At 43.3% G+C, this 16,495-nt stretch overlaps 1 protein-coding gene across 1 annotated transcript in view; it reads right to left on the reverse strand.

Moving 5' to 3' along the window:
• Positions 1-5,210: 5,210 nt before the first annotated feature.
• The window catches only part of LOC114686809 (carcinoembryonic antigen-related cell adhesion molecule 1-like), a 130,238-nt gene continuing 118,953 nt past the window's right edge, over positions 5,211-16,495 (reverse strand). The window contains exons 6-9 of the mRNA XM_037201461.1: positions 8,722-8,869; positions 8,364-8,493; positions 7,885-7,936; positions 5,211-5,346 (exon numbers count right to left, since the gene is read on the reverse strand). Of these exons, the coding sequence (XP_037057356.1) occupies positions 7,925-7,936; positions 8,364-8,493; positions 8,722-8,869 (290 nt within the window). The 3' untranslated portion in view covers positions 5,211-5,346; positions 7,885-7,924. The remainder of the gene's footprint in view (positions 5,347-7,884; positions 7,937-8,363; positions 8,494-8,721; positions 8,870-16,495) is intronic.

Genomic DNA, 16,495 nt, shown 5'->3' on the forward strand with positions numbered 1-16,495 from the left:
TCCCGATCCCCCTGCCTGGGTGTCCTCCAAACAGTTCGAGCCAAACATCTGTCTTCCGTATCCAGAGGGCCTAGTCCAGTCCCATGGGGGCTTCACAGTCAGCAGTCCACAGTTAATGGACTTCCACTAGTGTGACCAGTTATTTCTGCATGTCCTCCCATCATGATCTCGATGTCCCTCACCTGCAGAATCCCTCCTCTTACTCATCAGTTGGATTCCTGGAGCTCAGCCTGGTGCCTGGCTGTGGATCTCTGAATCTGCGTCCATCAGTCACTGGACAAAGGCTCTATGATGACAGCTAGGTTATTCGCTAGACCGGTCACCAGAGTAGACCAATCCAGGTACCCTCTGGACCACACTGACAGCAGAACGAGTTGGGGTTGTCCTAGTGGATTCCTGAGAGCCTCCCCAGCACCCTGACTCTTCCTATTCCCATGATGTCCTCATCTATTATGGTATCTTCCTCCCTGCCCTCCCACTCTGTCCCTGTTTGAGCTTGACCCTTCTTTTCCCTATGTTCTCATCCCCCACTCCTCGCCCTCTGTCACCCCTCCACGTCCAGTCTGCTCATGTAGATCTTATTCTTTTCTCCTCTTCAGGGTCATCCATGTGCCCCTCCTAGTGTCTTTCCCTGTTAGCTAGCCTCTCTGGAGTTGTGGGTTGCAGACTGGCCATCCCTTCCCTCACATCTAGTATCCACTTATGAGTGAGTATATACTATGTTTGTCCTTCTGAGTCTGTGTTACTTCACTCAAGATGATTTTTCCTAGTTCCATCCATTTTCTTGTAAATCTCATGATATCATTGTTTTTTTACTGCTCCATTTTACACACTCCATTGTGTATATGTACCACAGTTTCTTTATCCATTCTTCAGTTGACCGGCATCTAGGTTGTTTTCAGGTTCTGGCTATTACAAATAATGCTGCTACGAAAATAGTTGAGCATGTGTCCTTGTGGTAAATTGAGCATTCCTTAGGTATATGCCCAAGACTGGAGAGATGGTTTGTTAGTGAAGTGGTTGATTTTAATTTTAATGTTAAACTCACCCACATTCCTGAAACATAGTCAAGGTTATAATTCTGAAACTGATTTTTGCGGTATTCCATTTAGGGGTTTTCACCTCTCTGAAGGTTTATGGGAATGAGGTTTCACCTCCTCATTTGTTCTGGAAGGTTTTGACATTGTTCCTGAGCACTCAGTTGTCTGGTAGAATTGTGTAAGGAGGGCACGGACTGCTCCTGGATGTTTTGTGTACAGTGGTTTTTTTGTTCACACTCCTTCTCTGGGAAATAACAGGATCACTGCCTGTCTTAGGGTTTCCATTGCTTTGACAAAACACCATGACCAAAAAGGAAGTTGGAGAGGAAAGGGGTTATTTGCCTTATACTTCTACATCGTAGTCCATTACTGAAGAAAGTCAGGACAGCAATGCAAGCTTGGCAGGATCCTGGAGGCAGGAGCTGATGCAGAGTCCATGGAGAGGTGCTGCTTACTGGCTTGGGGCACATGGCTTTCTCGGCCTGCTTTCTTATAGAACCCAGGACCCCAGCCCAAGGATGGCACCACCCACCATGGGCTGGACCCTCCCGCATTGATCACTAATTGAGAAATGCCTTACAGCTGGATCTTACGGAGGCATTTTCACAATTGAGGCTCCCATCTCTTTCATGACTCTAGCTTGTGTCAAATTGATGTACTACTAGCCAGTACACTGCCCCTAATCTTCTGCAAGTGTGCCCCACAACTCACTGCCAGACCCAAACAGAGAATCTTACCTTGTTGTCTTGGGTCAGGTTAGATTGACTGATCTCTTCTTGGTTTAAATTTGGTAGTTTGGGTGAATCTAGAAATTCATCCATTTCTTTTAGATTTTCCAACTTAATGGGGTATAGATTTTTAAAGTAGTCCCTTACAATATCCTGAATTTCCTTAGTATCTGTTATGACGTTTCTTTATTCATTTGTGATTCAGTCACTTTGGGTCCTACCTCTCTTCCTTTTGGTTAGTTGGGCTCAGGGCCTGTCAATCTTGTTTACCCTTTCAAAGACCCAGCTCTCCACATGCCCAGCTGTTGATCTTTTCCAAACAGGCACAGTAGGAGTCCTGAGTATGGGAGCTGTCTGACTCAGAACAGAGCTGCTGGGCAATACCTCCTTATTAAAAGAAAGTCATGTCCACTCTACATGATTAGATTAATATAACAAATTAAGAATGGCTCACATATCCTTTTAATTACCAAGCTTTTTCTGATTCAGGATTAAAGCAACACTCTTTGCTTGGACTTTTATATCCCTTTTCTAACCTGACAGAAAAAAAATGTTCACATTTTAGTAAGCATCTTAGCACATTATCAAAAATGACCTTGATGTGAGGGAATAATCTCTGTATACAACCCAGAAAAGAAGGCACACATATACTGACATGTTAGTTGTTATTACAGATTTAGATCATAGAAGACATTTATTCCCCTTTGTTTTTTTTTTTTTTTTTTTTTTTGGTTTTTTTGAGACAGGGCTTCTTCGTGTAGCTTTGTGCCTTTCCTGGAACTCACTTGGTAGCCCAGGCTGGCCTCGAACTCACAGAGATCCGCCTGCCTCTGCCTCCCGAGTGCTGGGATTAAAGGCATGAACCACCACCGCTAGGCCTCCCCTTTGTTTTAACTAGAAAAGAGGAATTTCTAGCCCCACAGTAGAAAAGTCATTTTCTCCTCCTCCAATCCTATGCTTAAATCTATCAGAAGCTCCTGGTATTAAAAAAAAGAACCTATGGCTCTTCATCCTCTTCAAAATTTATGAGTGATAATTCATGTATTATTTTGTATATGTTTATAAGTGTCCAATTTTTTTATACTGGTGACATTTATTAATCATCTTATGATTTTTATATTAGACACAGGATTCTCTCATTATTCTCTCAATTAAAAGACTGTCACTTTGAAAGTGTTAGCGCCTGCTGGTATTGTTGGAGGCACACGGCTGGGAAAAACGCAAGTCTCCTATAGAAAGCTGCAAATATATCCTACAAAACAATGTGCCAACCAAAAACTGCACCATGGAGTTTGGGTATACCCTCCTTAAGACACACAGAAAGTGGGTGGTGGTGGCACACACCTTTAATTCCAGCACTCGGGACGCAGAGCCAGGCAGATCTGAATGAGTTTAAGGCCAGCCTGGTCTAAGGAGCAAGACCCAGTACAGCCAGAATTTTTTTTTTTTACCCAGAAAGTCCCTGTCTTGAACTGCCTCCTCCCCACAAAAAAATGACACAAGTGTTGACTTTTATCATGTGTTAATAGAGCCCATGATGGAGTCTCTTCTGAGTCTCCCAATTCCATGATCCATTAGGAATACAGAAGATGAAATTAAAATGGAAAAGTTGGAAGAGAAGGACTGGGATGAGTACCTGACTGCCTGTGGCACAGGAAGTCCTAGGACTGCAGTGATCCTCTGAGGGCTCTCAATACTGGAAACTATTTCAGTAGTCACTAACCAAGATAATGGCCAAGTCACATGGTCACCTCTATCTTGATAAAGTCACCATCCAAGATGGCAAAAAAGTCACTTGGTTTCTTTCTGTGTGGTGAGCTCAGCTCATGATAAATGAGCCCACACCTCACCAGGGCATGAGTCCATGGGGAATATAGAAATGTGGGTGGCCACTGCTTTATTTCTCAAACAATGGATCTCAAACATGAATATAACAGAAGAAAGTTCCCAAAGGGTACAGGTATGTGGGCCCCAAACAGCAAAGTAAAGACACAGAGGAAGGACTGCCATGGACTTGATCCAAGACAGGGGGTCCATATGTGTCAGCACAGAGGTAACTATGAATGCAAAGTGGTCTCATTTGGATTTTCCTTTGATCTCACTGAGCTCCTATGTAGAAGCTAGGATCCACAAGGCCCTCTGTAGGACTTTACTTAGTGGTCACTGCTCTGTGTTTGTGTACACTCCCTGCCTGTCCCTCTATGCCTGTGTATGTGGGTGGTGATGGTGGTGGTGGTGATGGTAGTCCTGGTGGTGCTGGTGGTGGTTGGTGGTTTGCTGGCATGTATGTGTGTACATTATGTATATGTCTGGTACCCCCTGGAGAGAGAAGATGGTATCAGATCCCCTGAGACTACAGTTACAAAAGGTTTTTAGCTGTGTGGTTGATGGGCATCTGAGTCCTCTGGAAAAGCAGCCAAGTACTTAGATCCACTGAACCACCTCTCCAGCTCCTATCCCTGGCATCCCTTGAGTATGCTCTACTGTATGAAGTCAGGTGGGAACAGGCTTCGAGTCTTCCTGGTCAACTAGGTTCTTTCCTGATGCACCCTTTTCAGTTACTACTCTCCTGTCACAGCAGTGGGGCAGAGGTGTACAGGGAGACAGATGCAATTAGAACAGAGGGCCCCACAGAGCTAAGTGGTGACAAGAGCAGGAAGTATGAGCAAGAGAGGAATCTGGAGTATGTGATAGGACACTAGACATTCCCCAGTAGGAGAAGGAGCTAGTGTCAGGGAGCTAAGGAGACAGTAGTGTGTGTAAGGAAGACCTGAGAACAGAGTGGGCAAATGTCGAGGAGTGCTTCATGTGCTTGCTGAAGGCTTGACCACTTAGCTTTGTGGGACTAGAGAACAAGTCACAGCTGAGAGGTGAAATAGAATCCCAAACAGACATGAATGGGAGATTGTATCTCTCCACCATGGAACTGCAGCTGTGACCAACCAAGAGATTTTCTGTTTGCAGGACCTTGGATTTCATGGCCCGCCATGTGTACAGCAAAAATTTCATGTCAGGAAATAGGTACAGAGTGGCTACCACTGGACTCCTAGAACTGTACACAATCCACTCTACATTGTCATCCTTCTGATGGCCGTGATCACATGCCAGGAACCTGCACACATAGTCACCTAACTGTCAGAGGGCTTTCCCCAGTGGAGGTCATCCCTACCACAGCCCATTTTTCTCTGCCACAGCCAGGTTTCTGATCACTACTTAGCTGATTCCCTGGCTACAGTGGAATTAACTTCTCTTGCTCTGTGGTCTAAAGGGTGCAATCCCTCACCAGCATTCCCTTCCTGCTAACCACTGGCTACCCAATCCACTATCTGCCTTTCTCTCTGCTGACTCTGAAGGCTGGGGCTGCAGAGTTGTGTCCTTTGGGGACTCTCCTCCCCCACCCTGCCCAGTGAGGGGCAGGAGACTGGGAATACATGAGCAGCAGTTAGTGGGACAGGTCTCATCACTGTGTTTTTATTTCAGAAGACTGTTGTTGTTGCTGGTGGAGATGGGAAGGCTGAAGTTAGGGATTTGGGTTGCTGGACATTGTTTTTCAGGAAATAATGTGAAGCTCCATCCACCTGAAAAGTATGATCATACAGTCAGTCTCAAGACTACACATACACACACACACACACACACACACAGAATAAATGTTTAATTTTTTAAAGAAAATGTGTTTTTTAGCCGGGCAGTAGTGGCGCATGCCTTTAATCCCAGCACTCAGGAGGCAGAGCCAGGTGGATCTTTGTGAGTTCGAGGCCAGCCTGCCCTACCAAGTGAGTTCCAGGAAAAGGAGCGAAGCTACACAGAGAAACCCTGTCTTGAAAAAACAACAACAAAATAATGTGAAGCTCCATCCACCTGAAAAGTATGATCATACAGTCAGTCTCAGTACACACACACACACACACACACACACACACACACACACACACACAGAGACAGAGAAAGAGAAAGAGACAGAGACAGAGAGAGAGAGAGAGACAGACAGACAGACAGACAGACAGAAAGACATGGGTGCATCTCAGAGGACAACTTGCAGGAGGGGGTTCTCCTTTTACCTCAGGTTTCGCAAAATGAACTCAGGTGTCAGATCTGTAAACTGCGCTTTACACACTAAAGCATCTCATCTACCCTAAACCTAGTTTGTGTGTGTGTTGGTGTGAACCGGCTCTCATGTAGCCCAGGGAGTCCCCATGTTCTCCAGGGACCAAGTGCTGTGACTGCAGGTGTGCTCCACTGTGATTCTGTGGATCAAACCAAGGCCAGGGGCAGCCAGGCAAGCACTCTAGCAATAGGACTACATTTCCAGCCTTTAAATTCTCTAAGTGACCATCTCAATTGCTAAGAAGGATATAGGTTACTATGTAGCTGGAGCCTTCTGGAAAGGAACATAGACACACAATAGTCCCCTCCTTTAGAGTCAACCCACATGGTCTGTTTGTCCTGCATCTCATGAGGGCCTCCTGTGCCAGAGACTTTAGAAGACAGCACCCGACCCACTTTAACATGCAGCCCGTGGTCCCTGGCCATTGTCCACTCTCGCTCCTTGAGGGCCTTTCATCTGCAGGGGCCCTTTGGACAATGTCCACCCTCATATTTGAGCATGCCTCCCGTCAATCTCTAAGAAACCTGGCAGTCTTCTACATGACAGGATGTCTCTTGTCTGAAACCATCTGCCAGACTTCAAGGGACTAGGGGGCTGGACAGAGGAGGGGTCAGAGTGAGATCCCAGAGCCTACACTTCTGACTGGTTGGAATAGAGTCTTTCCTTTGAAGGCCAGAGCAGTTCAGATGAGCAGAGACAAGGGAGAGGGGTGTGGCCCTTCTTCCTTTGGGTCTGTGCTGGGAACTACACAGGGATTAGCTCACCCACACCTGTAACCTCTTTTGTATTGGGCAGAATTTGGGAGAGCAACCTACGGGTGAGAGAGGTGCAGCTCCTCGTCTGCTGCACGAGGAACTAAGGACACACAGTTGTGGCTCTGAGTGTCCCCATCTCTCCAGAGACATCTGAGAGGAAGCAGGCAGTGAAAGTGGCAGTGCTTACCTCATTAGGAGAGTTGTCATGTGACCCAGGGAAGCAAGAGAAGAGATACCAGAGCATGGAAGTGCAAAGCTCATTTGAGACTTGTAATTTGTAGCCCGAAGGATGTGGCAGGAGGTAGTAGTAGATGTGGGGTGGGGGTTGAAGGGGGTAATGCCCAAGTTCAGTTAGAGGTTTTGCATCCTCCAGAGTCTGTTTCACAGACCTAGCTTATTAGGACCAGAGGAGAGGTAACAAGGACAGAGACCTGGATTTTTCAGTTCAGGAGTTCTCCAAGTTCACAAAGCCTTGATTATTCTTCCCTCAGTGGTATTTGTCACTGACTTGTTCCTATGACAAAGAGGAGCACAGTGGCCCATGGCACCCAGACACACACAGTAGAGAGTCTTCCTAAGGGAGAATGAATGCCCACAACCTTCACAGACAGCAGGGAAGGCATTAGGGTGAGGAATTTGCTCTTGGACATGTGGTTCCCTCATGCCAGCCTAGCCTAGGTGCACTGAGTCTCCGTTCAGCTCTGACTTGGTCTTCTGTGGCTGGGAAAGCTGTGAGGACCTAAGGCACCTGAGGGCTGGTGTTGTGCAATATTTGTTTAACAATGTAAAGATGTGTTGTGTTTGTATAACTATGTAAAGATGTGTTGCTGTTTTACTTTGCCTGCCTAAAGCACCTGACTTGTCTAAGAAAAAGCTGAATGTAGAATAGTGATGGAGGATATATAGGTGGGACATCTAGGCAGGGAGAATAAGTAGGAGGAGGAATTTGGGCTCAGGAAAGAAGGGGAAAAAGGCCTGAGGTAAGACACTGAAGAATAGAAACAGATTAAATTAAGGTGAAGGAGCTAGAGGGACAAGCCTAAGCTAAGGTTAAGCATTCATAATTAATAATAAGTCTCCATGTCTTTATTTGGGAGCTACTTGGCAACCTAAATAAAATGCCAGCTAGAGGCTGGGAAGAGAAGATCTGCTCTGTAAGCCAGACAGGAGACAGTGGTTGGTGTCCAGGATGCCATGGAAGGACAGGCAGGTGGTGGGACCTTTGATTCCCGAGGGTCAGTGCCTTTACTTACTGTGGGTGGATGGGTCCAGTTGTCCTCACTGAGCATGCTCTTACTTCTTGCCCTAAAGAAATGGGAGACACTGTCACTGTTGTTTGGTTCCTCAGTTGGGAAGGACCCTGGGAGCCGATGTTTCCTGGGAGCTGCTTGGTGTCCTTGCTGTGCATTCACACCATGGCTGCCACTGCCTTTCTTGGTGCTGCCTCCTTTTCCAATCTAACCAGCCCCTCCTAGCCTTTGATCCTTTCACCCCATCATATTTGCTGTTTTCTAACTGGTGCTGGGATGGTACTTTGGTTGAGTGGGACATCCTGGTCCCAAGGGTCTGTTCTTTCAGTGTTCTGCATATTCGGTCTTCAACCCACACTCCTTTGTCTCCCACTGGTGGGTTCTTTCACTTGTCAACAAGACCCTGATTCTTCTGCCCCCACTAGGCTATCACAGTCCCTCCCTCCATCCCTGCTGCTGTGACAACAAAATAAAGAATTTACTGTTTTCTTCTCTTTGTTTTGAGGTTTCACATTTGAGGCTGCTTTTGAGGTTTCATTGAGGTTGGTTGGCTCATTGAGGTTGGTTGGCTCATTGTCCATCTGTTTAATGTTGTTCTCAATTTGTAGCTCCCTGGTGAAAAATGAAGTCAATTTATCCCCAAACTTCACAGGGAAAGGAATGACCATGACCGACAGACAGTGGGGTACAGGACATAGGAAGGCAGTGATATGAGGAACACAGCAGACACATAGCAGAGAGAAGAAGATGGAGTCCAGACACAAAGTGAGGAAAGCCTCTTCCCTTTTCCCAAGCATAGAGGGAATGGAAGATTAGGTGGAACGGCGTAAGACACTTCACCTGCCACGACGGCTGCGCCACAGGAAAACCAGTACAAATATTACTGCAATCAGCCCCATCAGACATTGAGCAACAATGCCGATAATACCCCTTGATGAGGGCCGATGTTCTTTTGGTTTTGGAGGTCCAAAATCAACAGGTTCTACACCTGTCGTAGACAAAAAAAAGAGAAGAAACATCATGATAAATTCATCCACATCAAGCAAGTGGAGAAGAACTCTCTGGTTGTGTGTGACATCTGTTTGTTCCTTTGGGGTGTACATTTTCTGTGAGAAGGTAGATTAGGAGAGATGAGGCAATAAGCAGGGTATTCTCTCCTAGTACTCCCGTAAGTACTATGTTTCTAGGCTGGCCATGTGTCTTCCTTCAAGTCCTTGCCTGTGAGGGTGGGGAGAGAGTGTGCTTTAGGCTGCAGCCTAAATCATATTTACTCTGGCAGTCCTTGGAAGACTCTGAAGGTGGGAGAAAGTCATATAGCAATTTTTTACATTAAAATTACAGTTATTTTTAATGATCACATCTTTTTCTCATTGTGCTAATTGTGGTAGATGTAAATATTCACCTCTCTGTTTCCTGTGGCCAGGAGTTAACTGAAAGAATGTCAAGGCTGAGTGTACTCTAAATGGCCACTTTTCCTCATAGGGACTCTGTCTTAGTTAGAATCTCTGTTGAGTTAATAAAACAGCACAATCCAGGGCCACAAGCCCAGGCGTGGCAGTACCGCCAAAGAGCTGGATCTACTCCAAACCAATCATCATTCAAGAAAATGTCCCACAGGTTTTCCCTCAGGTCAATCTGGTAGAAGGGAGGCATTTTCTCAACAGGAGTTTCATCTTCCAAAATGAGTTAGTTTGAGTCAAGTGGATATAAAACTAGCCAGCATAGACCCCCAACTCTCAGAGCTCTCAGCCAAGGGTATGAAGACAAACATTCTTTGGTGACACACAGTTGTAATATAGCAGGTGACTCTCTTTCAATAACCCAGTCTCCACCTAGCATAGACTGTTAGGCCTGTACTGCAGCCAAAAGCACACTCCCTTCTCCCACTACAGGCATCAGCACTGTGGACACAATGCTGGGGCCCTCTAGGTTCCTCCTACCATCAAACAATCAGTAAATGGATATGCAATTTAAAAAAAGAGAAATATGGTGCCATCTGTGGGGTGTCATGCCTATAATCCCAGTAGTTGAAGGACGGGGACAAGAGGTTGCCATGGGCTCAGGATCAGGCTAGACTACCAAGTGAGTTCCAAGCCAGACAGGGCTACATAGTAACACCCCATCACTGTGGGATGTCTTTCTTTGTGCTGTGAATATGTGTTGCTCTGAATGGTTGATAAATAAAGCTGCTTTGGCCTATGGCAGGGCAGGATGGAGCCAGGCAGGCAAATCAGAGAGAGAGAGAGAGAGAGAGAGAGAGAGAGAGAGAGAGAGAGAGAGAGAGAGAGAGAGAGAGAGAGAAGAAAGGAGAATAGGGCAGATGCTGCTAGCCACCACCAGGAGAAGCAAGAAGTAAAAGTACTGGTAACCCACAAGCCATGTGGCAAAGTATAGATTCATAGAAATGGGTTAATTTAAGATGTAAGAGCTAGCTAGTGAGTAGCCTGAGCCATTAGGCCATATAGTTTGAAAATAACATAAGTCTCTGTTTGTTCATTTGAGATCAAGTGGCTGTGGGATGTGGGTGTGAGGGATTCGTCCAGACTGCAGGGCCTAGGCAGGACACAGGAAAACTTCTGACTATACCCATCTCAAAAACAACCAAAACAACCACCTGCAGCAAAACCTACCACAGCCACAACCAGAAAGAGCACCAAGTCAGACCATCCCTCTGATCAGTCCTACCCTGTGGCCAAATGATTTTTGACAAGTATGCTAAGAGTTGAGCAGTACAGAGGATGCTCAGGCAGAGAGGGTTGTTTCACGCCCACGTCCTGTTTCTTAATTCCTTATACAAACATTGACTCTAAGTGGATCAATACCTAAATGCAATAACAAAGTTTATAAAACATTTAGAAGAGAATCTGTGATGTAAGCTCAGTGACATTGGATTTGGCAGTGATACTCTTGGCCATGACACAAAAGCAGAGGTGACAATAACAACTAAACAACAAATAAGGCCTCACAAAAACTGAAAATTTCTGTGCGTCAAAGGCATTGTCAGCTGTGTGATCCAGCGGTCCCACTCTGGGGTGTGTAAAACACAGGGACTCATGATCTGTTGAAGACAGAGCAAAGATCTATATTATTCCTTGCTTTGTCACTCGAAAAGCAAGAATGGAAAATTAAGGACTCATCCATCAGTGGATGACTGGATAAAGAAAATGTGATATATGAACACACTGTAATACAACTGAGCTTTATGAAAAGTAAATTCTGTGTTTTGAGAACATGGATGGACCTGGGGGGTAATACGCTAAGTGAACCAAGTTTTGTACAGGAAAATAAACACTGCTTGTTCTCGGTTTCATGTGGAATGATATTGTGTGGCTTTTCCTGAGAGGTGGGAAGACATGGCTTTCACCACTGTCCTACTTCAGGTTTTGATGGCTGTGAAGAGACACCATGACTACTGCAACTCTTATAAAGAACACATTTAGTTGTCGTGGCTTGTTTACAGTTTCAGAGGTTCAGTGCATTATCACCATGATGGGGAACATGGCAGAGTGCAGGCAGGTGTGGCACTGGGGCTGAGAGTGCTACATCTTGCAGGAAATAGGAAGTCAACTGAGACAATTAGTGGTATCCTGAGCATAGGAAACCCCAAATGGCACCCCCACAGCGACACACTTCTTCCAGGTAGGCCATATCCACTCCAACAAAGCCACACCTCCTAATAGTGCCACTCCCTCTGACATTATGGGGGCCAACTACATTCAAACCACCACAACCACACAGGTGGCAACTATGAGATATACCACTGAAACAGTTAAAGCCTAGTCTAGCTTAGTGAACCTTAGTGAGAATAATAGTGTGGGTGACTCAAAGGCAGCTGCATCACTGTGAAGCCCATCTTAGAATGTGTTACAACTCATGAAAGTCCCTAGAGCCCTATATCAGATCCTAGGGCCTGACAGTCTCTTTCTTAACATTCCTATGAATACAGTCTTGTCTGACGTTGTTTTTAAAAAAACACTTTGTAGCTGGAGAGCTTCTCTCCAAGTACCGCCAAACCCCAGCAGTCCCGTAGCCCACTTATAAAATAAACACAGAGACTCTTATACTACTTATAAACTTTATGGCCATGGCAGGCTTCTTGTTATCTACTTCTTCTATGTTAAATTAACCCATTTCTATTAATCTATACTTTGCCATGTGGCTCATGGCCTACCGGTACCTTACATCTCCCTTGTCATGATGGTGGCTGGCAGTCATCCCTCCTCAACCTTCCACTTCCTCTAATTCTCTTCTCTGCTTGTCCCGCCTATCCTTCCTGCCTGGCTACTAGCCAATCAGTGTTTTATTTACTAACCAATCAGAGCAACACATTTGACATACAGAGCATCCCACAGCAACAGTTTTCCCAGTGATGTCTGTCTGTCCTTCCTGTATTGTCTTCCAGGTTCTAATATTGATGGGTGATGTTAACAGTGTCCCTAATAGCTCATATCAGCCAGTCAATCCCAGCCTGATTTCTGTCCTTCAGGTTATAGAGCCTTTGTCTCAGGATGGGTGGGCAATTATATTGCTCAGTGTAGCTGCCAGATGAAACCATCACCTAATTTGTTCTAGAATAATAAAAACCCAGGATTCAGAAACTGAGATAAAACCTAAAAATTCCAGGGAAAGCAGAGCAATTGGCTGACCCTCTCTCTCTATTCTCTGTAAACTCCAGCACCACAAGTTTCCCTGAACTTCTCCCAAGTCTCTTCCTGTCCTCTCTAGCTGCCCAGCAAATTCCTCCAAGAACTTTATGGCTAATCCTGGTCAGTCAAATGCTGACTCCATTCTATATTCAAGGTTGCTTTATTGGCACAGTCTATAGTCTGTACAGATAAGTCTCTTCCAACATTTCTCCCTTTTCTCTAAGTAAAAAGGAAAGGTTTTAATTCTAACAATGCAAAACTGTATACAATAAAAGCAATTCCCAAGTATGAAATACATTTACAATGTCCAGTCCATTAATATTTGGTAAATTTAGAAAAAATATTTCATTATATATCCTCTTTTGAAGAGTCCAAAGTTTTGTACCTAATGTACTTTCTATTATGTCTAAGGGAAACAACTATACCTATCTAGTCTTCAAGTCCATCAGAGACCCAAGTAGTATATAATTTACCTGAGTAAGCAGGAAGTGCAGAGGAAGCAACTTCCAAAACTTTAGAAACAAGAGTCACCTGGCTACCTGGACAGTCACCCAAGGTTCCTCTGTAACATTGGCACATCCATCTTTGGCCTCCAGAGTTAGAATATCTGACAGACGTTACTGTGAAGCGGGAATTTTTGAAGGACTGTCCTACCTTGTCTTGGCAAAGTTTGACAGTCAACTTCTTTCATGTCCTGCTTGTCTAGTTTGGACAACATACCATCAGCAGTTGAGGCAAGGGCAGTTTCTCACCCAAATTGCTAGCTTTTGCTATAAAGAAAGCAAACTCCATATGGAGGTTCTTGATGGCCATCATCCTTTTATGAAGTAGATGAGGGCTGCCAGGAGCAGACATGTCTCACTGTTATGAAAAGCGCTGTCATTAAAACATTAAAGTGTAATAGTCTGTAGGTCTCTAAAGTAATTGAAGACAATCTATCTATTTAAAATATGTCTCTCTTTGACCTTGAAAACATACCTAACATGACTGTAAGTTTGATTGTTATAGATGACTAACTAACTACTAATCTATATTTTTTTATTATCCTATATAGCTTTCTAGGACTAGAACTTTACATTTACAAATGAGTGCCATAGGTACAATACTTTAAATAAGTAATAGAAGCATATAATACAGTATGACAAAAATAACCTTAGATTTGTTTCAATATACAAAAATATCTCACATAAGAGTAGAAACATTTATAGAGCATAACAAAAATCACCTTAAATTTGTATCATATATATGAAATTTGTATCATAATATATGAAAATGCATACCAATGTGAAATATTTGAGACTAGTAGTCATTTTTCTAGTTTTAAAGTTGACACAATGATCTATTGTTTTATCCTATCATGACTATATCCCCCCTTTTCTTTTCAGAACAAGATTCCTGAATCTCATTTCCATTGTTCAGTATGTCCCTCAACAACTTGTGACCAACCCCTCTAAATGATGACAAACATCCATTGAATGTCCAAAAACCAACCACTCTGCCTTTTGGAAATGCGGGTGTTGTGTTCATAAAATTACATTCTACTGCCTGGGGGTGACATCATCTTTAGGGGATCCAGAGAAAATTAAGATAATGGTTACATCGTGGGTAAGCTAGCTGTTGTCCAGTCTCGATGTGATGGGATAATGCAAGGTTTATCTGAAGTCCTGGGTGGAGTCGTCTATGAGGCTGGACAATCTTAGCTAACCGACTTGAAATTGTCCTGAGTAGTTTGTAGTCCATAGCTGATCTTTGGGTGGTGTTTGCCAGCTTAGTGGCATCATCACAATCCAGGTGTATTCATCATTTTGGGTCCCCAACCATCTTTTGCAGACTTCAAAGGTCACTGTTAGGAATTGTCACTGTTTACTGCAGGAAATGTAAACAATTTAAATGTCATATGCAGCAGATATCAGCAAGGTTAAGGGACCACAATCTATTAAATATAACTGGAGTACACAAACTTAGTTCTTAGTTACCTGCTTCAGATTCAAGCTGAAAATCATGTATAAGAAGCTAGATGGCTAGATGAAGTCTATTTCTAGAATCAGTAGTACTCTATCTGATCATTAATATCATGACAGAAAGTTTATATATATATATATATATATATATATATATATATATGATAAATTTTGGGATAATATTTATATCTTAAGAAAAATTTTAAAGAGTCAAAATAAAACTAAAGTTTTATGAGATTAGTAGCAATAGAACAGTCCCTAATTTTTATTTTTCTTCTGTTTCAATTTATGTGGCTCTTCTGACATGAGACAGAGATTTTAAATTATCCTTTAACAAGCATGCATGGGTTTAGAGAAGGAGAGAGCCATGCTCCATCTCCAAAACCAGCTTTAATTTTTAATTGAAGTGGGACTACAAAAAGACTATTTTTCCCTTGTATGTTTGTAGAAAACAGCAGAAACAAACATTTGGGAAGATTTATGAGATTTTATATTATTGGAAGTGTGCTCTACCATTAGACTAATTTGCTCTTTTTCTTACGGCATTGTCTTTAGATTCTTTATTTGGATGCTTTTATTTTCCTGGAGAGACAAAACAAAACACTGCCCATATCTTAAATTTAGGGAGTTTCCTTTTTGTGAAATTGAATTGCCATACTGTTCGATGAACTATCATCTCTACTAATCAAGAACACTCTCGTGTTCAAATCCAATCTTTATCAATTTTGATGACATCCATAGCTTTTCTTCTGTGGAAACAAAAGCAAAACCTCTTCTCCAAAATAACACATATCCTGGTTTCCATTCTGAAGTCAACACATCCTTAATGTATACAGGCTGATTTAGTTCAGCATTTTTCCTACTATCCAATGTCTCTGCATAGCTGCTGGCCTTTCTCATTATCATTTTAAAATATTAAAGTTAATAAAGCATTGTGCAATCTATTTTTGGGGGTCTTTATTATCCCTTTCTGTTTTTTTTTTTTTTTGGTTTTTTGAGACAGCGTTTCTCTGTGTAGCTTTGCGCCTTTCCTGGGACTCACTTGGTAGCCCAGGCTGGCCTCGAACTCACAGAGATCCGCCTGCCTCTGCCTCCCGAGTGCTGGGATTAAAGGCGTGTGCCACCACCGCCCCGGCCCCTTTCTGTTTTTTTAAACATTTCTTCTAAAGTATGATTAGATCTGCTTGTCCTGTAGGATTTGGTGGTATACCTGTAGTATGTTTTATGTTGTAATATGCAAACAACTGTTTCAGTTTAGTAGGGACATATGCTGGAGCATTGTTAGCCTTGATTTACGCAGTTGTTCCCATAATGGCCATAACCTGTAATAAAAGTGTGATTACAGAATCACCCTCTCCAGAATTCAAAGCAGTTTCCCATTGAAATCCTGAATACATGTCTATGGTATGGCATGCATACTTAAATGTTCAAATTCTGCAAAACGAAGCATATCCATTTGCCAAATTTTGTTTCTCTGAGTACCCTTAGGATTATTTCCTGCAGGTAGTGGAGTTATACCTAGAGCAAGTAGGACATTTCCTTATCATTTCCTTGGCTTATTGCCAAGTGATAGAAAAATTTTTCTTTAACCCTTGCTATTACATTGTGTTTTTTATTTTTTATTTTATTTTATTTTATTGTTTGTTTTTTGAGACAGGGCTTCTCTATGTAGTTTTGGTGCCTGTCCTGGATCTCACTCTGTAGACCAGGCTGGCCTCGAACTCACAGAGATCTGCCTGTCTCTGCCTCTCCAAGTGAAGGGATGAAAGGCGTGAGGCACCACCGCACTAACATGGTGTTTTAAATGAAATTCTGAGGCTTCTAGCATATTTCCTACCAACAGCTGATCAATTCCATGACTACCTTGTGGTAGAGGGCCTGGTAGTAGATCCATATGGGACCTGATATGTGTTATATACAAGGGATGATTTCTATTTCTAATTATTTTATGTAATTCAATAAATAACTAAGTTGATTGTGTGTCATCTGGAATAAGTTCAACATTTT

Source organism: Peromyscus leucopus, chromosome 1 (assembly GCF_004664715.2).
Source record: "Peromyscus leucopus breed LL Stock chromosome 1, UCI_PerLeu_2.1, whole genome shotgun sequence".
Classification (NCBI taxonomy): domain Eukaryota; kingdom Metazoa; phylum Chordata; class Mammalia; order Rodentia; family Cricetidae; genus Peromyscus; species Peromyscus leucopus.